At 50.5% G+C, this 26317-nt stretch overlaps 1 protein-coding gene across 1 annotated transcript; it reads left to right on the top strand.

Annotated features, from left to right (window-relative positions):
* Nucleotides 1-2813: 2813 nt before the first annotated feature.
* On the top strand, nt 2814-19058 carry LOC135999704 (olfactory receptor 14C36-like). The gene is made up of 2 exons (XM_065653260.1): nt 2814-3395; nt 18786-19058. Exons 1-2 carry the CDS (start codon nt 2814-2816, stop codon nt 19056-19058), a joined length of 855 nt encoding a protein of 284 aa, XP_065509332.1.
* Nucleotides 19059-26317: the final 7259 nt, after the last annotated feature.

Genomic DNA, 26317 nt, shown 5'->3' with positions numbered 1-26317 from the left:
GGACAGGCTGTCGTGGAGATGATCAAGGGATGCAAAAAGGCTGAAAACCCCAACAGACATGAGCTCCTTCTCCCCTTAGCGATGGCTGTTGTCTCCACCTCTGATGCCTGTGAGGAGACACCTTGTCCTTACAGCACAGGGGCCTCATGGCCTCCTTGTCCCCAGCCAGGAACCTGGGAGGTGTGGGACCATAGTCCTGCCCTTGGCCTTGCACAGCCCCACATCACACTGTCCCAGGAAGAGCCCTGGGCAACGTGGGAGGGACAGGATCTGATTTCCCAGGGTCTGGGTGTCAGGGCTTGGCCCTTTGGTTAATGAAACACCTCCAGGTGTACTTCAGCATCAGAGCCACTTTTACTTTGCTTTTCTTGACCTGTCACCTCTGCTTCCAGTTTTGTGATCTACCCAGAACCTGGGACAGTTCCTCAGTTGTGTCCCTCATTGGGACCCATTAACATCACAAGAAACTTTGGAGTTTGAATGTGACTTTGACTTCTTGAGAAGTTTCTTCAATTCCTCTCAGGCTGTGAGGCTCATGGACTCAGCACCAAAGCCACCAGAGGGGTCATTAAAGTGCCTGGGGCTGCTCCTGTGCTGCTGAGCTGGGCTGGGCTCCTGGGACAGAGGGAGCTCATGGCAAGCGGCAGCGCTGCAGAGAGACAGCTCTGCCCAGGAGCAGCTCCTCTGCAAAGCGCAGCAGGGCTGAGGGCTCTGCCTGGGGATCTCAGGGAGACGAGCAAGGCAGAGAGAGATTAAAGGTGGTCAGGACTTTGAAGATGACTGAGAGCTCACTGGAGGAGAAATCTTTTCAGTCTTTGTCACGGTAAGTCTCTGGGTGCAGGGCAATGCAGCTGTAGCTCCTGAAGGCATCCTCTAAATCTGGCACAAATGCAGCTTGTTGGATCTGAAAGAGGAAGCTCTTCTTCAGAAATTTCAAATTTGGGTGCCCAGAGCTGTGGTTCAGAGCAGGCTCCCTGCACCCCATGGGCTGTGTGTCGGCTCAAGGACTCCACTGCTGGTCAGGGTCAGCACTAAGCCTGCCCATGGTGATCCCTGTGATTGTGTGGGGAGAAATTCTGCATGGAAGGAACAATCTCTGACAGATCAGTGCAGGGTCCTTCTGTTCTTGAGAGAGCGCTGTGTGGGTCAGGGCTCCTCACTACTCCAGACCACTAAAGGACATCTGCCAGGCTACTTTTAAAAAAGCACAGCAAGGCAGGGGCTACCTGAAAAAGAAGGATCTTGTACCATCAATCACGTACTCTGAGTTGTCTGGGTGGGCAATAGGACGCAGAAATTATTTTCTCAGTTCAGGAGGAGGAATTGAAATTCCAGAAATCTTACTCCGAGAGGGGAATAAAGCCGTGAGTATCAGAACTAAATACACCCTGGCTTACAGACAGCATCAGGATGACTTTTCCAGCCTCATCAGGGCAGGGAGGAGACCTGGGCACAGAGACACAGCTGCAGGCAGGGACAGCTCCAGGCAGCAGAGCAGGGGCTGTTCAGGAGCTCTTTTGCTCCTGCTCTGCAGGTGGCTGCTGGGGGTTGTCTGCTGGGCAATGATCGGACTGTCCCTTTAGCACATCCCATCTCCAGGAGCCCTGACTCTGCTCTGCCTGTCCTGCTGGGCTCACCAGCTGCCCCCAGAAAGGCCCAGCTCTGCTGTAGGATGCCAGGAGTGCTGAGCCTTTCCTTGGGGTCCGCACTCTCCTGCCAGAGTCCTTTGCTTGTCTCTGTGAGGGGTCGTGTCCTGCTCTCTCCATCACGTCTCCACCTCTGGGCTGGGAAATAGTTTGCAAATCTGCCCTTTCTAAAAGGCTCTCCTGCTCCAGTGTGAGTACAGTTGTTTGGATTACTTAGATTAATTTGTGTCTGAAGTCATTTTCATTGCAGCACAAGGTGGAGCACAGGACAGATGAATGCAATCCTGATGGACACTTCTGCTGTCTGAGTCTGCACTGAGCCAGAGAAAGCTGAGCTTTTTTGCCTGTCCTGTCTCAAGCCTCTTCATATTTTCAGTCAGAGAAATGAGGATTTCTACCCGTAAAAAAACCCCACTCACCTGATGTGGTGGTGGAAAATAAAAAAACACAAAAAAAAAAATTTATAAGGACAAGCTAATTGTCTCCTCTGCAGCCAAAGCCCTTGACAGTCATTAGCACAGATATTAAACTTTTTCACTGAAGGTGGATTACATCTGCCATTCCTTGTAACGTCAGAGGTGTCACAAACCAGCTCCTATGTCCCCACTGCAGCAGAGCAAAGCTGGCTGCTGGGCAGCACACGGGCAGAGGTCCTGCTCCTCACAGCACACTCAGCCAGCACACAACAGAGAAACGAAATGCATTTCTATTGGGGTGATATCTATAAAAAATGATATGGCTTTGCTAAGAGGAGTTTGTCCTAATTTTAAGTTGTTTTTTTTTTTTTTTTTTAAACAGAGCCCACATGCCAACAAACAGCAAATGTCCAACAGCAGCTCCATCACCCAGTTCCTCCTCCTGCCGTTCACAGACACACGGGAGCTGCAGCTCTTGCACTTCTGGCTCTTCCTGGGCATCTACCTGGCTGCCCTCCTGGGCAACGGCCTCATCATCACCACCATAGCCTGTGACCAGCACCTCCACACCCCCATGTACTTCTTCCTCCTCAACCTCTCCCTCCTTGACCTGGGGTCCATCTCCACCACTCTCCCCAAATCCATGGCAAATTCTTTATGGGACACCAGAGCCATCTCCTTTTTGGGATGTGCTGCACAGCTCTTTTCGTTTACTTTCTTGTTAGCAGCAGAGTATTCTCTGCTCACCATCATGTCCTATGATCGCTACATTGCCATCTGCAAACCCCTGCACTACGGGACCCTCCTGGGCAGCAGAGCTTGTGTCCACATGGCAGCAGCTGCCTGGGCCACTGGGTTTCTCTATGCTCTGCTGCACACGGCCAATACATTTTCACTGCCACTGTGCAAGGGCAATGCTGTGGACCAGTTCTTCTGTGAAATCCCCCAGATCCTCAAGCTCTCCTGCTCACACTCCTACCTCAGGGAAGCTGGGCTTCTTGTGGTTAGTGCATTATTAGCATTTGGCTGTTTTGTGTTCATTGTAGTGTCCTATGTGCAGATCTTCAGGGCCGTGCTGAGGATCCCCTCTGAGCAGGGACGGCACAAAGCCTTTTCCACCTGCCTCCCTCACCTGGCCGTGGTCTCTCTTTTCATCAGCACTGCCATGTTTACATACCTGAAACCCCCCTCCATCTCTTCCCCATTTCTGGACCTGGTGCTGGCTGTTCTGTACTCAGTGGTGCCTCCAGCAGTGAACCCCCTCATCTACAGCATGAGGAACCAGGAGCTCAAGGATGCCCTGTGGAAACTGAATGACTGGATTTCTTCTGAAGCTAGACACTGTCTCTGTCTTCTACATAAGAGTTATAGTCTAACTCACTGAAGGGTCATCCTGTGTGCAGTATTTTTTCTCTCTACTTGTGTTTTTTTATTATAATATTTTAATTCCCTTCGTAATTCACTGCCTGCTTTTCTTTTCTCGTCGAGTGTCTGTGTCAACAAGGAATCATGCTCTCTGTGTTTAAGCAAAATAAAGGGCCCTTCAGCAAATTGTTTTCTGCAGACATTCTAACTCCAAGGCCTTTTTTGAGCTGCAGGGAGAGTTCATGTGAGCATGGGTGGAAGGGAAAAGAGCTCTTGCATGGCAGCACTGCCAGGGAGCAGCAGAGCTTGGTCTTCCGGAGCTGTTCTCGTTCCACTCCCACACTCTCCTTCTCATCCCTTGTGTTGGTGCAAGGCCTGAGTGCTCTGGCAGCTTGGTCACCGTCCTGCTGTGTGTCAGTCCTGTGAGCGCAGGCAGGGACAGGCAATGGGCACTGCTGTGACAGAGCTGGCCTCAGAACAGCCTTTCCAGAAAGAACGGTCATCTCCTCAGGGCAGTGCATGATGGTTTATATCTTCTTGCAAAATCTATCTCAAGCATATGCCTACAAAAGTGGCCCACAGATGAAACACCGTTGTGCAGCTGAACAGTATGTGTGTGCAGGGCTGGGCACACAGCAGTGTCCTCTCACAGCCAGGCCTCCTGTCAGAGACCTGCAGGACCAGCAGAGCAGGGGCTGGGCTGTGCCCCTGTGCACTGGACACCCCTTCGGAAGGAGCCTCAGGTCAATCATCATGCACTGACCCCTCACAACCACCATTTCCTGCACTGGCCTCTCACCCCAGCTCAGAGTTCTTTGTCCCTCTATGGAATTACTCTGAATGAGTAGGTCAGAGGTTCATGTTTGCATTTTACAGATGACATGTAAGCATACACATCATGTATGTGAGGTGACATGAACCCGAGTCAGCACAAACACCATCAGCTATTCCTTGGGTTTCCACGAAGGTCTGTGAGACAGACAGTTTATTGAGGTCACATCATGTTGGGACTAATATCCCATAGGAAACCACCAGAATGCATCACTGGGATGTGCTTCCTTGAGCCAATGTCCATTCCTAATGATGAGGGACGTCATAGAAGAACGCAGAACATGATCACACACCATGGGGCTGAGGTGCCTCGCATCCTTTGGGAATAGGAACAGGAGGCCAGAGAGACACTGTGACTCCTGTATCTGCCTGTAAAAGGGAAAGTGTCTGACCCTGAATATCTCAATGTGTTTTAAGAGTCCACGAGGCCAGCTCAGATGTGGATGCCTGAAAGAACCCTGATATTTCTGTGTGTGACTCCAGGCACTCCCAGTGGCCCAGTGAGATTCATCTCAGCTCCCTTGGGCAGGTTCATCGCGAGTGTCCCTATTTGCTACATCACCTTTGCCATCTCCATCACATGCTGTTCTACACAGTCCTACACCTGCCCCTCTTTCCCTGTGGGAAATTCTGGATTGTGGTGTCAAAAGTGCCAGAGTAATCAGAGAGGTTCAGAGGTCTCTTAGAAAGGCAGACGTCAAACCCATCTTCAAGAATGGCAGGAAGGAGAACTGGGAGAATTACAGGCTGGTCAGCCTACGTCTGTCCCTGGGAAGGGGATGGGCCACATCCTCCTGCAGCCATTTCCAGGCAGTCGAAGGACAAGGAAGGGATTGCTGAACCCAAATGGCCAGGGGAAAGAAAGGCATGTTGTGTACATGGAGTTTTGCAAGGCCCCAGACATGGTCTCCTGTGGTGGCCTTAGAGCAGATTGGTGAGGTCTGGGATGAAGATGTGGATGTTTTGATGGGTGGGAAGTTGGCTGGATGACCAAGCCCAAATATCATCAGTGGTACAAAGTCCTCTGTTTAGCCAGTTTCTAGTGGCATCCCTCAGTGATGAGTACTTGGGGCAACACTGTTGAATGGGTTTATTCTCCCCCTGCATCGTGTCACGGAGCACATTTTCAGCTCCTTTGTGGATGATGGAAAGCTGGGCAGAGGCCTAGAACAACCTCACCTGGTGGACCCTGCCCTGAGCAGGAGAGTGAGACAAGATGATGTTCAGGGCCTTCATCAAACCTGAGGTATTATATGATTCAATGAATTTTTACCTTGGAGAAGTGTTTGAAGACAGAATATGTAGTCCTTATCAGTTACAAGAATGAATCCTGCCTGCAATTGCTAACCTAAAATATGTAAATCCTCTCAGTTTTGGTCACTCTGCTCCTCTAACAAAAATAAAAGTGACTTTTAAAACACCTGATCAGAACGTGCAAAAAATACTGTCCTTGCAGTGCAGACACTCTGGAGCCTGCACAAGTAGTTGAGTCTTGTTTTAACATCTATCTCAAGACCGTTACATAAAGTGTCCTTTAGCAGAACTTTTCTCCTTATACACTCATTATAATACTAAAATACGCATGCCTAGGATGGCAGACCCAGGCTCAGCCCGGGACCCTTCCTCAACGAGCATGCATGGTGATAAAATAATTATTTCTCACCATCAGAGCTGAAGAAAAGACTAAAAGGAGTTGTCCTGTGCAGGGACAGGAGTTGGATGCGATGATCCTTATGGGTCCCTTCCAACTCTGGACATTCTAGGATTCTATGAAACACTAGGTCAAAAGTCCATGTTTTCATTGTACAGATGAGTTGTAACCATACACATCACGTGCATGTCCATTGTGTGCATGTGGTGAAATGAACCCAAGTGAGCACAAATGCTATCAGCTATTCCTTGGGGTGCCATAAAGGTCAGTGGAACAGAGATGGTGTTCAGGGGTCTCTTGCAAGATGTGTTTTTGTAGGATTCCATGAATCTTTTCCTTGGAGAGCTCTTTCAAGAGAGAATTGACAGAGGAAGAAGAAAAAGAAAACAACAACAAAAAAAGACAGAAGCAGAGATATAAAATATACCAGTGTAAATACAGCAGCTCCTCTGGGGAACGTTTCTCCACTCAAACCCTTGATCGGAAATCTATTAGATAAATTTGATGAAACCTGCTTAGTTTTATCTGCTCACACACTGGACCACAAGGAGGGTGATGGCTGGGTACGATGCCATGTGCTCGGCTGTGTCTCAGGAACTCATAGTCCAGTAGGAAGCCAATGGCTGTGGAGGGGACTGTGAGGTCACTTGTGCCTCTGCAGGGGATAGGGCAACAGCAGGAACATGGCTGGGAAAGGGACCGGGAGGTCACACATACGAGACAAGCAATCGGGCCCAATCAGCATGATTTATGAAAGGCAAGTCCCACTTGACCAACCTGATCTCCTTCTATGTCAAGGTGACCGGCTTAGCAGATGAGGGAAAGTCTGTCGTGGAGGAGTGAATCCACCACACAGGCTGTGGATGTTGTGTACTTAGACTTCAGTAGAGCCCTTGACACCGAATCCCACAGCATTCTCCTGGAGAAGCTGCAGCTCATGGCCTGGATGGTGTATCTGCGATGGATAAAGAACTGGCTGGAGGGCCGGGCCCACAGAGTTGTGGTGAACGGAGCCAAATCCAGTTGCGGCCGGTCAGGAGTGGTGTTCCCCAGGGCTCAGTGTTGGGGCCAGTTCTGTATAATCTCTTTATCAATGATCTGGATGAGGGGATCAAGTGCACCCTCAGGAAGTTTGGAGATGACACCAAATTGGGAGGGAGTGTTGACCTGCTGGAGCATAGGAAGGCTCTACAGCGGGATCTGGACCAGATAAAATGATGGGCTGAGTGTAGTTGTTTGAGGTTTAACAAGCCCAAGTGCCAGGTCCTGCACTTGGGTCTCAAGAACCCCAGGCAGTGCTACAGGCTGAAGGGAAGCGTGGCTGGAAAGCTGCCTGTCAGAGAGGGATCTGGGGGTGTTGATTCATAGCAGCTGAATATGAGCCAGCATGTGCCTGGGTGGACAAAATGCCACCAGCATCCTGGCATGCACCAAGAGTAGCGCAGCCAGCAGGACCAGGGTAGCTATCATCCACTTGTAGTTGGCGCTTGTGAGGCCCCCACCTTGAATCCTGAGGTCAGATTTGGGTCCCTCACTATAGGAAAGACCTTGAGGTGCTGGAGCAAGTTCAGAGAAGGGCAATGGAGCTGGTGAAGGGGCTGGAGGAAAAGTCTGATGAGGAGCAGGTGAGGGAACTGGGACTGTTTAGTCTGAAGAAAAGAAAGCAGAGGGGAAGCCTTCTCACTCTCTACAACTGCCTGAAAGGAGATTGGAGTATGGAGAGTGTTGGTCTCTCCATGTCTGTCCTGTACTGAGGACCCCAGAGCTGGATGCAGGACTCCAAGTGGGGCCTCACCGGAGTGGGGCAGAATCCCCTCCCTTAACTTGCTCATCATGCTCCTTTGGATGCAGCCCAAGATATGTTTGGCCATCTGGGCTGCAAGCGCACATTCCCAGCTCCTGTCCAGTCTTTCACCCACCAGTATCCCCAAGTCCTTCTCGTCAGGGCTGCTCTCCATCCCTTCATCCCCCAGCCTGTAATCATAGCAAGGGGGTTGCCCCAACCCAGGTGCAGGACCTTGTGTACGGCCTTGTTGAACCTCAGGAGATTCAAATGGGTCCACTTCTCGAGCTTATCCAGGTCCCTCTGGGTGGCCTTCTGTCCCAGAGGCGTATCAGCAACACCACTCAGTTTGGTGTCATCCGCAAACTTGCTGAGGGTGCACTTGATCCCACTATGTCATTGATGAAGATATTAAACAGTACTGATCCCAGTATGGACCCCTGAGGGACGTCACTTGTCACCAGTGTCCATCGTGCCATTGATCACTGCTTTTTGGGTGTGAACATTGAGACAGTACCTCACCCACGGAACAGTCCAGCCATCAAATCCATATCTCTCCAATTCAGAGAGAAGGATGTTGTGAGGGACCATGTCAAAGTCCAGGTAGATGACATCCATAGCCCTTCCTTTGTCCGCTGATGTAGTTACTCCATCGTAGAAGTCCACTAGGTTAGTCAGGCAGGACTTGCCCTTGGTGAAGCCATGCTGGCTGTCTCAAATCACCTCCCTGTCCTCCTTGTGCCTTAGCACAGTTTCTGGGAGGATCTGTTCCATGATCTTCCCAGGCAAAGGTAACAGATTGACAGGTCAGTACTTTTCAGGGTCCTCCTTTCTACAGCAGAGGAGAGAAACACTGCCACACAGCGCAGCTTGGAATGTGGAAACTGGACATGAGAAGGAACAAATGTCACTCAAAGGGTAGTGCTGTGGTACAAGAAATCATTCAGAAGGAGCATGAGTTCAGTCCACCACCTTGTGATTCAAGGAACAGAGCATGGGAGTGGAGACACATCAGTCAATGTACGGAAATACCTGGGTGAGAGCAAGGGGAGGAAGCGAGGTGGGTGTCTGCAGCCTGCAGGGAAACAGAAGCAGCTGTGGGACAGTGTAGGACAACCTGTGGTGGAGATGGCAAAGGGCACTGGCAAGGCTGGATGTCACCAAGAGAACCCAAGTCTTTGTCCCCTTGGCTATGGCAATCATCATGTTGTCCTCAGGCACTGGGGCACCTCATGGCCTCCTTGCACACCCCCAGGAAGGCTGGGAACTGTCACACCATTGTCCTTCACTCAGCATCACACAGCCCACATCCCCCTGCCCCAGGAAGAGCCCTGAGCAATGGGTGAGGGACAGGATCTGCCTTCCCAGGGGCTGGGGGTCAGGCCTTGGCCTCTCTGCTTCATCCAACAAAACCAGGCTTTTCTCAGCACCTCAGCTGCCTGCACATGACCCTTTGTTTATCTGCCATCATGGCCTCCAATTCTCTGCTCTAACGAGTCCCTGGGGAGGCTTTGCTGGTACTTGCCCTCAGTGGAACTCATTAATACTTCAAGGTACTTAGTACATTTTTCTTCTGACTTTGACTTCTGGCAAGGTTTGTGCAATCTCCTCTCAGCACCTGAGGTTCAAGGACTCAGCACCAAATGCACCATGGGGCTCATTACACTGAAGAAAGCTCTAAGAAACCAAGTCTCTTCTTGTAATTGTCTTCTACTCTTGTACAGTGAATTAGAGAGTTTTCTTGGTGTAACTATGTAGAAAGATTTCAAAAAGCTTCTCATAAAAGCGTCTTTCTATTTTAAAGGGTGTATTTCATTAATTTTTCCGTTTAAAGAAAATATTCTATCAGTATTATATCGATCCAGGGTCTCTCCTGTGGAGGTCTGGACTGGTTGGAGAAGGTCTGACACTTGAGGCCTGACACTGTGTGGACAACCTTGCTCCTCACCTCCCCAACCCCATCATTTCTCTCCTTGGCCACCTGGGACTTGCATCCCTTTTCCTTACACCAGACTTCTCCACTGCAGGCTGCAGCTGGATGTTCCAGCTCCTTTGCACCAGCTCCCACCTGCTCTCCTTGGAGACCTGGCTGCACACAGGCAAAGAGGGACTTTTCTTTCCTTTTGAACAAACAAAATAAAGCTGATAAGATTCATGATTAAAAGAAAGCACACTCCTCAACTGTATGCCAAGGACAAACTGCCACCAATGAGATTCACCATTCACAAGGCATAACCATGAGAAAATATTTTAGGCAGAAATGAATTACAAAATAAACACAATAAAAGAGTTGGCTAAAGACAGAATTAGACAGACTACCGAAAGACAAGGAAGCTTTTACCTCCTTGAAGCTGAAAGCAGCAACTGGATTGTTGAGAGATGTCTGAGTGATCAAAGAGTAAGGGGAAGGGAAATCCAGAGAGCAATCGCAAGTGCTTGTGTGCAGATCAGCTGCTGGAAATGGGACTTCAGACATGGTCAGTTTAGTTAGGGCAGGAAAAAATACATAAAAGATGAGGGAGATCAAATGCACAGCCTAAGACAGAGAGTGCTGAGAAGGGAAATCTTGTGGAAGATCACAAGTTCTCCTCTAGCTATTAACGTACACCCCGAAAAGTCTCATTTTGATGTCATGGGAAAACACTGATATTTAAAGTATTCAAAACAAAGAAAAATAATTATAACACCAACAATGTTTGATGCTTAAAGTTGCAAGAAGACATTTCCTTCACTCTACGTCTTTCATTTGGTTTCTTTTTTCCTCCATTTTTAAAAAATGTTCTCTAGATTTCTATCCTACCAAAGCCTACAGCATTAAGAGAGATAATCCTTGTATCTTGCACAGAGTGAAAGGCACCAAAAACTCCACTGCCCTGGACTGTCAATGCCCCTTTTTACCCTTGGCACAGAGTGAGTCAAGCTCAAAGCTCTTGGCCACTCTTGCCTGATGCAGGAAAGAAGGAGAAAAAGGTTAATTGAACTGTTCTTTTTTAAGATGGCCATGTTGGCAGTGATCTCAACAGACCTGTGTTATCTGTCTTTCTATGTGATCATAAGGAAAAATATATATTTATGTGTTGGTAAATATATAGTAAAATATATAAGTGTTGCCAGTTACTCAGCAAAATACATTTCCTACCAGCATTCTCAAAGGAAGAGTCTTTCTTCTGAGGAATTGCTGTCTCCCAAGCCTCTGTGACTGGAGGCAGGAATCTGGAGCAGAACAACCAGCAGTGGGTGGGGATCAAGTCAGGGATCACTGGAACTAACACTCACTCTGTCCCAGAAAGTGACCAAAATGTGTTTGGATAAAGCTCTGAGTAATCTGGTCTGATCCTGCTTTGAGCAGGAGGTTGGACAAGACACCTTCTGAGGACCTATCCAGTCGGGATGACGCTGTCCTTCCTTTCCCTTCAGGTTTTCTATTAGTGGAAAGCTCTCAGGTTCTCTCTGATCACAGAAATCATTCACATGAGGCACAGGGCTGCTTTACAAGTAACCAGAAACAGTCCTGACCACAACTTTTGCATCCCTTTTCATGTGCCCCAACCCAGCTTCTTCTTTTTTTCTGTGCTAATACCCTTCCAGAAAGAACAGGCCACCTTGTCAATCCTTTCAGAACATGTTGTTCAACAGTTGTCAACGTCCACGTACAGATTCTGCACATCAGCCAGGCATAAAAGGCACCATTACAGAAATGGAGACGAGGAACTCGACCAGCTCCTTGAACCCAGGAATCAACACGCCTTGTCTCCTGAGATTCCCGGGAACACCTAAAGTTTAAGAACACAGAAGCGTGAGTCCTCGCTGAGTATCTCGGCTCATCTCCTGACCCATGTGGTGCTTCAGACTGTGAAGAGAATCAAAAGCAACTTTTTGACCGGGGTAGTTGATTTTAAACGCTGTCACACAGGGCAGATGAAGGGAGATCAGAACTCCAATCTCTGCTGCACTAAGAGGCTTGATACCCCATCCGTACGTACATATCTCTGTGGTTCAGATAAAGGGCGGTCTTGCAAAAGTCACCCTTTGCATCCCCAGGTGCACGGACACTGCTCATGTTCCTCTCCAGAGAGCGGCAGAGGCTGGATCCCTTTCTCAGGAGAAACTCCTTGCTGGAAAGGCACAGCTATGGAGGTGGCTGAACAGGGTTTTATTGCATTTCACTCAGCATCAGATTTGATATATTTGGTACTTTTCTGGGATAACACCTGCACGGATGATCACATAAAGACAAGCATTCCATAAGAGCTGGTTATGAAGGCCGTGACATGAACAAGGAAACTCACCATGAGGTCTGCAGGGAGCAAGGAAGATTATAACAAGCACCAGGAGGAACCAAGAAGTTCAAGTCATCTTCTGAAGAGCGAGAGGCCCTGAGCAGCAGTGACCGCCCATGTGTGGTGTGGGAGAGGGTCAGGGGATGTGAGGTAGAAAAGGGTGATGGCTGACGATGTTAGTAAATCCTTACAACCATGTCTGAGCCTGCAAGTGGAATGTGGTTGATGTCTGTGGGTGGAGGGGGAATAGGAGGAAGGTTTTTAGGGGATTATGGAAAGAAGGCAGGCTTCTCTTGGGCTAATCATATAAGGCAGTGACATTTGCATGCTGTGGGCATGGCTGTGCCTGGGAGATGGGAATGGCTGCTGCTGGGGCTGGCTGTGCTCCGTCATGGCCCATGAGCTGACCTCGCTCTGCTCCTCTCTTACACTGCCCACACTTGGATGGTCCTCAGGAATCATCCATGAGCCTGGAGGAAGCACCAACCTCCTGGAGTGTTGGCCTGTTGCTGGATGACAAGAGCGAAAGGTTTGTGAGACACATGGGAGTGCAGGATGAGAGTGGTCTATGCGTAGCAGTGAGTGTGTTAAAGGCAAGAAGAAGACCTGAAGAGCATGGGCTGGTCATGTTAATGTGGAATCGACTGCCTTTGGTTTTAATTTTAGGGCAGCAGAAGAAGGAACATGTGCATTTCAGTGCTGGGGCATGGATCCAAATTGAGGATTCAAGCAAGTTTGGGGCTGGGACAGCTTAGGTGATTGAGAACCATCGCCAGGTCTATGAAAGAAGCTGAATGGGTTTTGAGGACCTCACAGGCATTGCCAAATCCTCAGAAAACCAGAGCCTTGTGGATAAAGCAACAGCACTTGGCACCAAACCCACACCCAAAACACAAATACCTTCACAATGACCACAGGCTGAGCCTGAGAAATATCAGAGAGAAATGATCTCCTTTGGCTGGTCCTGGGGTCAGGGCTCAGCCATTCTGTCCTGGTTGAGACAGACAAACGACATAGACCAAGTTCTTCCAGGATGAAAGTAGTAGATGCCATTTATTGCCACAAGTGCATTTTTATACAGTTTTACCAATTCCTGTGTCTCTTCACTATCGGTTACAAGTTACAGCAGTAACATCTCATTGGCTGATTTTGCTATCATCAATGTTACTTTTCTACTCCCTTCTCTCTCACGGGTACACATTAATATGTCTGGATACTCCTTTACTCCCATCTTTCTCATGGGTAGGCCTTAATATCTTCAAGGCTGATCTCTGTTCCCATGCCCTCCGTCAGGGAATCCACGGACCCACCGTAGTCCCCCACACCATTCTGATGATGAACAGACATGAAGGGCTCACCTGGCATCAGAGCGACCTGCACATCACCTTTACCACCTGTAGCCAGTGTCTCAAGGCTTTTGCTTCACCAGCCTCCAGGGACAGGGACCTCGACTGCTTGTTTCCTTCAGCGCTGGGTCAGTGATAGCCCTTCGTGGGGTCCCAAACACCCTCACACACTTCAGTTTGTTTCTGCCTTTCACTTCATTAGAGGTTTGTTCATTCTTTCAGCATCTGCAGTTCAGGATCATGGCAGCAGAGGGCTCATTAACATCCAAAATGCTCTTACAAGCCAAGGCTCTGTGCAGCATTTTCCTGAAGGCTTCGAGTCTGGTGTGGATGATTAGGGAGATTTCAGGAATAGCCAAACAGAGAGCATTTCCATAATAAATAGCAATAAAGCCACATTTCTTCTATTTCCTTCCATGCTCGCCCTTCCCTCCCTTTCCAGAACAGGTGGTATCAGCAGCCTCCAGTTCATATGGATGTGGAGCATCTCCTGATAAAGACTGAATATGTCAGAAAAGTGGGTGCCTAAATCACCACGTGAGTGAGGAGATAGTCCAGGCCACCTCAAGAGGAGTCACATCCTCTGGACCAAAGCAGGGTGTTCCTGGGAATCTCAGATGCCACAGCACAGCTATACCTGTGTTCAGGGAGCTGGTCAAATGATCCATCTCCTTTTCTGTAATCGTGTTTGAGTTTACTCAGGTAACCCCTGACTTGAGCGCCATCCACTCCTGAGTGTTCTACAGACTCCTGCCTTCAGGAACAAAGTCCCGGGAGACCTTGCTGGTGAAGATGGAGACAAAGAAGCCATGAAGTACCTCAGTCCTGTCTGATTCTACTCTTAGGAAGTTCAGCAGCAGGCCCATGATCGCCCTGTCTCTTCTTTTACTGTAAGGAAGCTGTGTCAGCTCATCTTGCTGCCCTCAGCCTCCCCTGCAGGTATGAAATCCAGGGCAGCTTTGGCATCACTCCCTACATCTATAGACAAGGTTTCTAAATTCCCCCTTTGCAGCTTCCCCTGCTTCCACCTCCTGTGTGCTGCCTTTTAGCCCTGGAGCTCCATCAGTTCAGACAAGCAGCCTCACGAGATAAATGCTTCTTTTCATGGGTACTTGGAGACATCATTCTTGTGCTTGGAGCAGGCTGTTCTGTAAGGCCGATCAGATTTCCTGAGCTCCTTCACCCTTCACACCTACTTCGATGTCACCATCTCACCCACCATCCTCCAGTTATCATCTTCCAGGGGCCTCAGCTCCACTTTCTCATCCCTGACTGTTACATCCCTGACCAAATCTTTCTGGTTTGTAGTTGTGAAGTCCCACAGGGCACCTCACCTCACTGACCCCTCAGTCACCCGTGTCAGGAAGATGTTGTCAATGAGCTCCAAAACCCTCCTGGACGCCTGGTACCTTGCAGATATTGGAATATCTTAGGTCTGCAACAAGGAAACATGAGGCCTGGAAACATGACGCTTTTTTCATTTATCTGAAGGAGGCCTCATCTAATTCCTCTTCCTGATCAGGGAGCCTGTAGCTGATGTCCAGTCACCACAACATTGCCCATGTTGTTCTGCCCTCTCATGCTGACTCCTCAACGTTCAGCTGACATTGTCTCCATGCATTCCAAATGCTCTCCCACATGAAGGCAAAATTCCACTCTCTGTGTCCTGTAACTCCTCATGCTCTTGTCTTAGGAGAGACACCCTCATCAGGATAAGCCATCCGCATGCAAACATTAAGAGCTGAGCAAATGGACCTTCAGTCAAGGGAGAGTCCAGACCTTGAGAAAATCTGGGATTCGCCCATCAGAAAGTTCTGAAACTGAACAAGGAGAAGTGAGCAGTGCTGGGGAGGCTGCAGTAATAGGAGAGAAGCCTGAGAGTGCTTGAAGGGTGGTTTCAGAGATGATGGAGGTTTTCTTCATAGTGGGAAAGAGCATGAGAAAGAAATCAAGGCACAAAGTGCAGCCAGGGAGGTCCAGGCTGGACATGCAGAGAAAGGAATGTGAGTGGAAGGGCAGTGCTGTGGTGGAGCAGGTCACCCAAAGGAGTCTGCATCAGCCCAAGGCTTTGTGCTTCAAGGAACAGCTGGGGAGGATGGAGAGATCTCAGCAAAGGAAGGAAGATGCTCAGACAAGAGCAAGGTGGGGCAGCAGGGGGGATGTCTCCAGCCTGCAGGGCAAGAGGTGCAGGTGATGCCACAGCATAGGACAGGCTGTTGTGGAGATGATCAAGGGATGTTAAAAGGCTGAAAGCCCCCAACAGACATGAGCTCCTTCTCCCCTCAGCTATGGCCGTTGTCTCCACCTCTAGTGTCTGTGAGGAGACACCTTGTCCTTACAGCACAGGGGCCTCATTGCCTCCTTGTCCCCAGCCAGGAACCTGGGAGGTGTGGGACCATAGTCCTGCCCTTGGCCTGGCACAGCCCCACATCACAGTGTCCCAGGAAGAGCCCTGGGCAACGTGGGAGGGATGGGATCTGATTTCCCAGGGTCTGGGGGTCAGGGCTTGGCCCTTTGGTTAATGAAACACATCCAGTTTACTCAGCATCAGAGCCACCTTTACTTTGCTTTTCCTGACCTGTCACCAGTGCTTCCAGTTTTCTGAATTAACTGACCCTGGGGATGGTTCCTCAGCAGTGTTTCTCAGTGGGACCCATTAACATTACAAGAAACTTTGGAGTTTGAATCTGACTTTGGCTTCCTGACAGGTTTCTTCAACTGCCTTTCAGTGTCTGAGGTTCATGGACTCAGCACCAAAGCCACCAGAGGGGTCATTAAAGTGCCTTGGGCTGCTCCTGTGCTGCTGAGCTGGGCTGGGCTCCTGGGACAGAGGGAGCTCATGGCAAGCGGCAGCGCTGTAGAGAGACAGCTCTGCCCAGGAGCAGCTCCTCTGCAAAGCGCAGCAGGGCTGAGGGCTCTGCCTGGGGATCTCAGGGAGACGAGCAAGGCAGAGAGAGATTAAAGGTGGTCAGGACTGGGAGGATGACTGAGAGCTCACTGAAGGAGAAATCTTTGCCGCCCTTGACACGGTAAGTCTCTGGGTGCAGGGCAATGCAGCTGTAGCTCCTGGAGGTTTCTCCTAAAACTGGCACAGCCACAGCTTGTGGGATCTGTAAGGAGGGGGCTCTTGTTCAAGCAATGTTGAACAGCTGTGAGGCCGGGTGAGCACCCAGGGGTGCCCAGGGCTGTCATGCAGAGCAGGGTCCCTGCACCCCAGGGCTGTGCCGGGGCAGGGACTCTGCCGCCTGCCAGGGTCAGCGCTCAGCCTGCCCGGGGAGATCCCAACAACACTGAGGGGAGAAGCTGTGGGTGGAAGGAGCCACCTCTAGCTGGGCAGGGTCCTGCTATGGAGTGGGTGTTGTGTGTGTCAGGGCTGCTCACAGCTCCAGATCACTTTATGACCTGTCCGGGAGGAGTTAAAAGAAGCACAGCAAGAGAGGGGCTTTGTGAAAAGGAAGAATCCTGTTCAAACAGTCTCATACTCTGGGTTGTCTATGTGGCCAGTGGGACACAGAAATAAATGTCTCAGTTCAGGAGGATGAACTGAAATTCCAAATCTGTTACTCTTTGGGGTGAATAAGCCTGTTTCTACCAGAAATCAACACACTGTGGCTTCCAGACAGCATCAGGATGACTTTTCCAGGCTCATTATTGTTGATCTGATGTTCCCATCAGAGCCGGCCCACACAGAGCTGCCCCTGGGCAGTGCCCGGCTGCTGGGAGGGGTCTGCAGGGCAGAGCTGAGCACACAGCGGCTGGGATGGGGTCTGTGACACTGACAGGAGGAGACCTGGGCACAGAGACTCAGCTGCAGGCAGGGACAGCTCCAGGCAGCAGAGCAGGGGCTGTTCAGGAGCTCTTTTGCTCCTGCTCTGCAGGTGGCTGCTGGGGGTTGTCTGCTGGGCAATGATCGGACTGTCCCTTTAGCACATCCCATCTCCAGGAGCCCTGACTCTGCTCTGCCTGTCCTGCTGGGCTCACCAGCTGCCCCTAGAAAGGCCCAGCTCTGCTGTAGGATGCCAGGAGTGCTGAGCCTTTCCTTGGGGTCCGCACTCTCCTGCCAGAGTCCTTTGCTTCTCTGGGTGAGGGGTCATGTCCTGCTCTCTCCATCACATCTCCACCTCTGGGCTGGGGCAGGGAACAGTTTGCAGATCTGCCCTTTCAAACAGAGCTCTCCTGCTCCAGTATGAGTACAGTTGTTTGGAGTAATTAGATTAATTTGTTTCTGAAGTCATTTTCATGGCAGCACAAGGTGAAGCACAGGACAGATGAGTACAATCCTGATGGACACTGCTGCTGTCTGACTCAATAAAGCACCAGAGAAAGCTGAGCCTTTTTGCCTCTCCTGTCTCTCGATTCATCACATTTTCAATCATAGAAATTAGGATTTCTACCCCTGAAAAAACAGCACTCACCTGATGTGGTGATGGAAAATAAAAAAACCCAGATAAAATATTTATAAAAATATGCTAATTGTCTCCTTTGCAGCCCAAGCCCTTGACAGCCATGAGGACAGATATTAAACTTTTTCATTGCAGGTGGATTACATCTGCCATTCCTTGTGAACGTCAGAGCTGTCACAAACCAGGTCCTATGTCCTCACTGCAGCAGAGCAAAGCTGGCTGCTGGGCAGCACATGGGCAGAGGTCCTGCTCCTCACAGCACACTCAGCCAGCACACAACAGAGAAACGAAATGCATTTCTATTGGGGTGATATCTATAAAAAATGATGTGGCTTTGCTAAGAGGAGTTTGTCCTAATTTTACGTTGGGTTTTCTTTTTTTGAACAGAGTCCACATTCCAAGAAACAGCAAATGTCCAACAGCAGCTCCATCACCCAGTTCCTCCTCCTGCCGTTCACAGACACACGGGAGCTGCAGCTCTTGCACTTCTGGCTCTTCCTGGGCATCTACCTGGCTGCCCTCCTGGGCAACGGCCTCATCATCACCACCATAGCCTGTGACCAGCACCTCCACACCCCCATGTACTTCTTCCTGCTCAACCTCTCCCTCCTCGACCTGGGCTCCATCTCCACCACTCTCCCCAAATCCATGGCCAACTCCCTCTGGAACACCAGGGCCATCTCCTTTTAGGGATGTGCTGCACAGCTCTTTATGTTTCTCTTTTTCATTTCAGTAGAGTATTATCTCCTCACCATCATGTCCTATGATCGCTACGTTGCCATCTGCAAACCCCTGCACTACGGGACCCTCCTGGGCAGCAGAGCTTGTGTCCACATGGCAGCAGCTGCCTGGGCCACTGGGTTTCTCAATGCTCTGCTGCACACGGCCAATACATTTTCACTGCCACTGTGCAAGGGCAATGCTGTGGACCAGTTCTTCTGTGAAATCCCCCAGATCCTCAAGCTCTCCTGCTCAGATGCCCACTACAGGGAAGTTGGGCTTCTCATGTTTAGTGCTTTTTTTTTTGAGGGATGTTTTTTTTCATTTTTTTCTCCTATGTGCAGATCATCAGGGCTGTGCTGAGGATCCCCTCTGAGCAGGGACGGCACAAAGCCTTTTCCACCTGCCTCCCTCACCTGGCTGTGGTCTCTCTTTTCATCAGCACTGGCATTTTCGCCTACCTGAAACCCCCCTCCATCTCATCCCCTTCCCTGGACCTGGTGCTGTCTGTTCTGTACTCAGTGCCGCCTCCAGCAGCGAACCCCCTCATCTACAGCATGAGGAACCAGGAGCTCCAGGATTCAGTGTGGAAATTGATAACTGCACTTTTTCAATAAGAAACAGCAACAAACTCTCACCCTCTGCATAGCAGTTATAGGGTAACTCGTGACATTCAATGTGTTTCTTGTTGTTGTGGTTGTGTTTTGTCATAAAGTTGTCATTCCTTTCCTAATTCACTGTCTGCCTTTTTTTCTGACCAAGTGTCTATGGAAATGAGGAGCCATTTTCTCTCTGTTTTTAAAAAGAATAAAGGGCTCTGCAGTGGGTTTTTTTTGTTTTATTTTTAAGGCCTTTTTGGAGCTGCAATGACAGTTTCTGTCTGTACTGGTGGAGGGAACAGAGTCCCAGCCTGGCAGCACTAACAGGGAGCAGCAGCCCTTGGTCTTCCAGAGCTGTTCTCGTTCCACTCCCACACTCTCCTTCTCATCCCTTGTGTTGGTGCAAGGCCTGAGTGCTCTGGCAGCCTGGTCACCGTCCTGCTGTGTGTCAGTCCTGTGAGCGCAGGCAGGGACAGGCAATGGGCACTGCTGTGACAGAGCTGGCCTCCGTAACATACTTATATAAAGAAGAGTGATCTTCTTAAGGCAGTGCCTGAAGGCTTAGGTCTTCTTGCAAAGTTTCTGTCAAGAACATGTACAAGAATGTGGCCCACAGATGAAACACCACTGTGCAGCTGCACAGTGTGTGTGTGCAGGGCTGGGCACACAGCAGTGTCCTCTCACAGCCAGGCCTCCTGCCAGAGACCTGCAGGACCAGCAGAGCAGGGTCTGGGCTGTGCCCGTGTGCACTGGACACCCCTTGGGAAGGAGCCTCAGGTCAATCATCATGCACTGGCCCCTCACAACCACCATTTCCTGCACTGGCCTCTCACCCACAGAGGTTGTTCTTCCCTCCATGGATGGACACTGAATGAGTAGTTCAGCAGTTCGTGTTTGCTTTGTACAGATGAATTGTGAGCATGCACGTCATGTACTTGAGGTGACATGAACCCGAGTGATCACAAACACCATCAACTATTCCTTAGGGTTCCATGAAGGCCTGTGGGACAGACAAGATCTTGAGGTCACTTGGTGTTGGAAGTAACATCCCATTGTTAACTGCCTGAATGCAGCACTGGGATGTGCTTCCTTCAAGCAAGCTCCTTGTGTCCATTCTTCCTGCCCTGGGACAAGTCAGATGAGTGCAGAGCAGGGTGACACACCACAGGGCTCAGGTGTCTCCTGCCCTTTGGGAGTGGCAACAGGAGGTCGAGAGGGACTCTGTGACACCTGGCTCTGTGTGTAAAAGGGACAGACTCTGTCTCTGAGCATCCATGGGTGCATAAGGAGTCCATGAGGCCAGCTCAGATGTTGACACCTGACAGAACCTGGACATTTCTGTGTTTGACTACAGGAACAAACCCCATTTGACCAGTGAGATTCATCTCAGCTGCCTTGGACAGGCTCATTGCACGTGTTCTTGTCTGCTACGTCACCCTTCCCATGATTCCGGATTGTGCTCTCAAAAGTGCCATGGAAACCAGAATGGTTCTGGGGTCCTTAGAAATCGCAGACCTCAAACCCATCTTCAAGAAGAGCAGGAATAGGAACTGGGAGAGTTACAGGCTGGTGACCCTACCTCCCTCCCTGGGAAAGGGATGGGACATGTCCTCCTACACCCATTTCCTGGAATGTGAAGGCAAAGGAAGGGATTGCGGAACCCAAATGGACAGGGGAAAGAAAGGCATGTTGTGTACAGGGTGCTTGCAAGGCCTCAGCCATGGTGTCCTTCTGGGCAGAGTGGTGCTGATGGGGCTCCAGAAGTGGATGCTGGGAGGGATGCTGAACCATTAAGCCCAAATATCATGAGTGGTACAAAGTCCTCCATGCAACCAGTTACTAGTGTCATCTCTCAGTGACCAGCACTTGGGCCAACACTGTTGAACGTCTTTATTCTCCCATTCTAAGATGTAAGAGAGTGCACTTTCAACACTTTTGAGGATGATGCAAACCTGGGTGGAGGCCTTGAGCAACCTCACCTGGTTGACCGTGCCCTGAGTGGGAGAGTGAGACAAGATGAGTGAGACAAGGGCTCTCTTCAAACCTGAGTTATTCTGTAATTTGAAAGAATTTTTGCCTTGGAGAGGTTTCTGGAGATAGAACAGGTAGAAGAATAATAAAAAAAAAGTCAAAAGAGGAGATATAGAAGGTGTTAATGGAAATACAGCAGTTCCAGAGAAGAGTGCTTTTCATGCACATTGTTAGTAGGAAATATATTTGATGAATTTGAACAAGGTGAGGAAGCCAGATGGGTGTCTACAGCCTGCAGGGAAAGAGGGGCAGGTGTAGGACTGCGTAGAACATGCTTCAGTCTTGATCAGGTCCTGGGGGCTAAGGAGGGGGATGGATGGGTGTGGTATTATGAGGTCAGTTGTGTCTCAGAAACTCATAATCCACTCAGAAGCGTGTGGCTGTGAAGGGGACAGTGAGATCAGTTCTGTCTCTGGAGGTGACAGGCCAGCAGCAGGGACATGGCTGGGAAAGAATATCTGCCAAGGTACCCACAGGTCTTATCCAGGAAGAGGCCTTGGAGATGCATTGTCATGTCCATCCCACCTGAGAACATGACGGGACAGCAGCAGGAACATGGTTGTGCCTGTCAGAGAAGCTGAAAGGCCAACAGCAGTCACGGGATTTAGAAGATGGTGGTGAAGTTACTTCTCTCTGGTCAGGTAAAAGACCACAAGAAGCCTAACAGGTTGGGTTCCCTGCATGAAGGGCAGTTTCTTAGATGGTCGTGCTCTCCTTGGAAGTGGGAAGAAGCAGGGAAGAGTCAGAAAGTGCAACTTGGAAGGTGAGGACTGGATATCAGGAGGAAGATGTGTCACTGGAAGGGCAGGGCTGTGGCGCAAGAGGTCACCCAGAGGGAGCTGGATCAGCCCATGGCTTTGTGTTCCAAAGAACAGCCAGTGAGGGTGCAGACACATCAGGGAAGGGACAGAAATGCTGGGGTGAGAGCAGGTGGGGAAGAGAGATGGGTGTCTACGGGCTGCAGAGAAAGAGGGGCAGTGATAGGACGGTGTAGAACAGCCTGTGATGGAGGTGGCAAAGGGCGCTGGCAAGGCTGGAAGGGACCAACAGATCCCAGGTCTCTGTCCCCTTGGCCATGGGAGTTGTCTCTGCCACTGAGGCCTAGGAGAAGACATGTTGTCCTCATGGCACTGGGGCCTCGTTGCCTCCATGGAGGCCCAATGAGGAAGCTGGCAGTTGTTGTACCAGTGTTGTCCTTCCCTCGGCCTTGCACACCCACATCCCACGGTCCCAGGAAGAGCCCTGAGCCGTGTGTGAGGGACAGGATCCCCCTTCCCATTGCCTGGAGGTCATGGCTTCTCCTTTCTGCTTCAGAAAGCAAAGCAAGGGGTTTTCTCACCATCAGAACTGAAAAAAAAGACTAAAAGGAGACCTCATGGTGGCTACAGCTTCCTCACAAGGGGAGAAGGAAGGTACTGATGTCTTGTCTGTGGATGACAGAACAATGACAGAACCCAAGGGAATGGAAGAAACATCCGCCAGGTTCAGGGTGGACATGAGGAAAAGGTTCTTTGCCCAGAGGGTGCTGGACACTGGAACAGGCTCCCCAGGGAGATGTCACGGCCCCAAGCCTGACAGTGTTCAAGAAGAGACCGGACAACATCCTCAGACAGATGATGTGAACTGTGGGGTTGTCCTGTGCCAGGACAGGAGTTGGACTCGATGATCCTTGTGGGTCCCTTCCAACTCAGGACATTCTATGATTCTATGAAAAACTAGGTCAAAAGTCCATGTTTTTGTTGTAAAGATGATTTGTAAACATACGCGTCATGTGCATGTCCATTGTGTGCATGCAGTAAGATAAACTCAAGTGAGCACAAATGCTATCAGCTATTTCTTGGGGCGCCATAAAGGTCAGTGGGACAGAGATGGTGTTCAGGGGTCTCTTCCAACCTGTGTTATTATAGGATTCCATGAATCTTTTCCTTGGAGAGCTCTTTCAAGACAGAATAGACCGAGGAAGAAGAAAAAAAAAAAAGGCAGAAGCAGAGATATAAAATGCACCAGTGTAAATACAGCAGCTCCTCTGAGGAACGTTTCTCCACTCAAACCCTTGATAGGAAATCTATTAGATAAATTTGATGAAAGCAGCTTAGTTTTATCTGCTCACACACTGGACCACAAGGAGGGTGATGGCTGGGTACGATGCCATGTGCTCAGCTGTGTCTCAGGAACTCATAATCCAGTAGGAAGTCAATGGCTGTGGAGGGGACTGTGAGGTCCCTTCTGCCTCTGCAGGAGATAGATCAACAGCAGGAACATGGCTGGGAAAGGGACCGGGAGGTCACACATACGAGACAAGCAATCGGGCCCAATCAGCATGATTTATGAAAGGCAAGTCCCACTTGACCAACCTGATCTCCTTCTATGTCAAGGTGACCGGCTTAGCAGATGAGGGAAAGTCTGTCGTGGGGGAGTGAATCCGCCACACAGGCTGTGGATGTTGTGTACTTAGACTTGAGTAAAGCCTTTGACACCGTATCCCACAGCATTCTCCTGGAGAAGCTGCAGCTCATGGCCTGGATGGGTGTATCTGCGATGGATAAAGAACTGGCTGGAGGGCTGGGCCCACAGAGTTGTGGTGAACGGAGCCAAATCCAGTTGCAGCCGGTCGTGAGTGGTGTTCCCCAGGGCTCAGTATTGGGGCCAGTTTATTCTCTTTATCAATGATCTGGGCAAGGGGATCAAGCGCACCCTCAGTAAGTTTGCAGATGACACCAGGTTGGGTGGGAATGTTGATCTGCTGGAGGGTAGGAAGGCTCTTCAGAAGGATCTGGAGCTGCTGGTTCATTGGGCTGAGGCCAATTGTCTGAGGTGTAACAAGGCCAAGCGCAGAAGAACTCGCCAACGAACCCAGGAACCACAAATTGGATGTTGAGATGCCAAACAGAGGCACCCCACTGGTTGTGGGGGTCACCCAGCTGCCTGTAAAGCCACTGCGGGGTGCATGCTGGTGATAAATAGGTTTCTTTGTCCTTAGGTTCATAACCTGATTGAATGTTCCAAACTGCTCTGACTGAGTGAGGGGAGAAGTCAGGAGTGTGATGGGACTTGCCCAGGTCCGCCTGAGCCACACCAGCCAAACCCAGTGTGCTGCGTGTGTGGTGTCAAGGGGTGGGGACGGGGGTGGTGGTGGATGTCAATGTCTTGAACACTGTAGGACCTGAGCAGGGTGCACATGGTATGGAATAAGGGGTGGAGATTGTACTGGCTGGGATGGAGCTAATTTTCTTGTTCACAGCCCCTGCTGATGGTGCCCAGAACAGCTTTGACAACACTCTGACGTTGTAGCAGTTGCTGAGCAGCACTGGCACAGCCTCAAGGCCTTCGCTGTTTCTCCCTCTGCCCTAACAGTGTGGAGGCTGCAGGTGGCAAGAGGCTGGAGGGGACAAAGCAAGGAGAGCTGACCCCAACTGACCAGAGGGATATTCCACACCATATGACGTCATGGTCAGCAATAGAACTGAGGAGGCAGGTGTGTTCTTCAGAACATCCTTTGCTCAGAGACAGGCTGAGCATATATATCTCCTGCTCTGAGTGATTACTTCTCCACTTATTAAATTGTCTTTATCTTGACCCATGAGATATTCTTTCTTACTTTTGCCCTTCCAGTTCCCTCCCCCATCCCGCTGCTGGGGATTGAGCAAGTGATTGGGTGGGCGCTGCCAGATGGGGTCACCCCCAACATGTGCACAGAGCAAATAGGTTGTGCGGGTGAGGTCCCTGGTGTCTCAGTAGATCACAGGCCAGGAGCTGACTCAGCGATTGTGTAAGTGGTTGCAGGTCACTGACACCCGAGCAGCTGACAGGCCCAGCGCAGGCACACAGTTTGTGTCACAGCTTGTGAGGTCACTTGTGCCTTTGTGTCTCGCAGGCGAGCAGACAGCAAGTGGGTGGATGTGATGTGGTCAGGTCACTGGTGTCTGAGGAGCTGAAGGCAAGAGGGAGAAACGTGGCTTGGGATGTACTTGTGATGTCAGTCCTGGCTGAATGGCTGATGGGCCAGGACCAGGTGCACGTCCTTACAGGTGCTGGGGAGGTCACCAGGTGTCTGAGTCAGTCAGCCCTGAGTAGCTCACAGGCCTGGAGTAGGGCCATGGCATGTGTAGGTGGTTTTGCGGTCATTGGTGTCTGAATAGCCAATAGACCAGGAGCAGGCCCATATCAGACATAGATATTATGACATCACCAGTGGCTGAGTAGTAGATGGGCCAGGAACAGACACATGGCTCGTCTGGGTGCTCCTGATGTCACAAAACCATATTTATACCCCACCCAAATTCAGCTTTTTGGAACCATTGTCAGCAGAAGTCCATAGAGTGCACACACACATGTGACACTGTAACCAATGAGCACACAGCGGTGGCAGTAGAGGTGTGAGGTCACTGTCAGTATAACCAATGAGCACACAGCGGTGGCAGTAGAGGTGTGAGGTCACTGTCAGTATAACCAATGAGCACACAGCGGTGGCAGTAGGAGCTGTGAAGTCACTGTCAGTGTAACCAATGAGCACACAGCGGTGGCAGTAGGAGCTGTGAAGTCACTCTCAGTATAACCAATGAGCACACTGCGATGCCAGTCGTACCTTTGTGGTCACCCTCAGTATAGCCAATGAGCACACAGCGGTGGCAGTAGAGGTGTGAGGTCACTGTCAGTATAACCAATGAGCACACAGCGGTGGCACTCGAGGGTGTGAGGTCACTGTCAGTGTAACCAATGAGCACACAGCGGTGGCAGTAGAGGTGTGAGGTCACTGTCAGTGTAACCAATGAGCACACAGCGGTGGCACTCGAGGGTGTGAGGTCACTGTCATTGTAACCAATGAGCACACAGCGGTGGCAGCAGGAGCTGTGAGGTCACTGTCAGTATAACCCATGCACACCCAGCACTGGCAGTAGGACGGTGCAGTGCTCACGTCACCGGTGACACCCCATGGCCATGGAGCTCGGTGCAGACCGTCCATGTGCTGTCACAGGGTCCCCACGAGGTACCGGAGCTGCCCGGCCCCGTGTCTGCGAGGCCGAAGGAGCAGCCCCTGCAGCCCTGGCTGCAGCCGTCGGGGTGGGGGTGGCTCGGGGGCACGGCAGGGATGTGCCCGGGCACGGCGCCCGGAGGAAACCACAGACTTCCTGCCCGGGCGCCGCGGGGGGAGCGCGGGGGCTGTGGTTTGTGCACCTGCAGGCTGCAGCTCTGATCCACCCGTGGGGAATAACGGCCCCTCGGTGACACACTGACAGGCAGGGACG

The sequence above is a fragment of the Caloenas nicobarica genome, chromosome 29 (assembly GCF_036013445.1).
Source record: "Caloenas nicobarica isolate bCalNic1 chromosome 29, bCalNic1.hap1, whole genome shotgun sequence".
NCBI lineage: Eukaryota > Metazoa > Chordata > Aves > Columbiformes > Columbidae > Caloenas > Caloenas nicobarica.
Note: the sequence above shows the minus strand (reverse complement) of the source record. Positions and strands in the feature narration are given on the sequence as shown.

Bases quoted from the DNA above. Each gene is read 5' to 3' on its own strand.
- LOC135999704 (XM_065653260.1), top strand. From the start codon at position 2,814: ATGTCCTATGATCGCTACATTGCCATCTGCAAACCCCTGCACTACGGG. The intron at 3,396-18,785 runs GCTAGACACTGT...TCCTATGTGCAG, and splicing joins ATGACTGGATTTCTTCTGAA to ATCATCAGGGCTGTGCTGAG.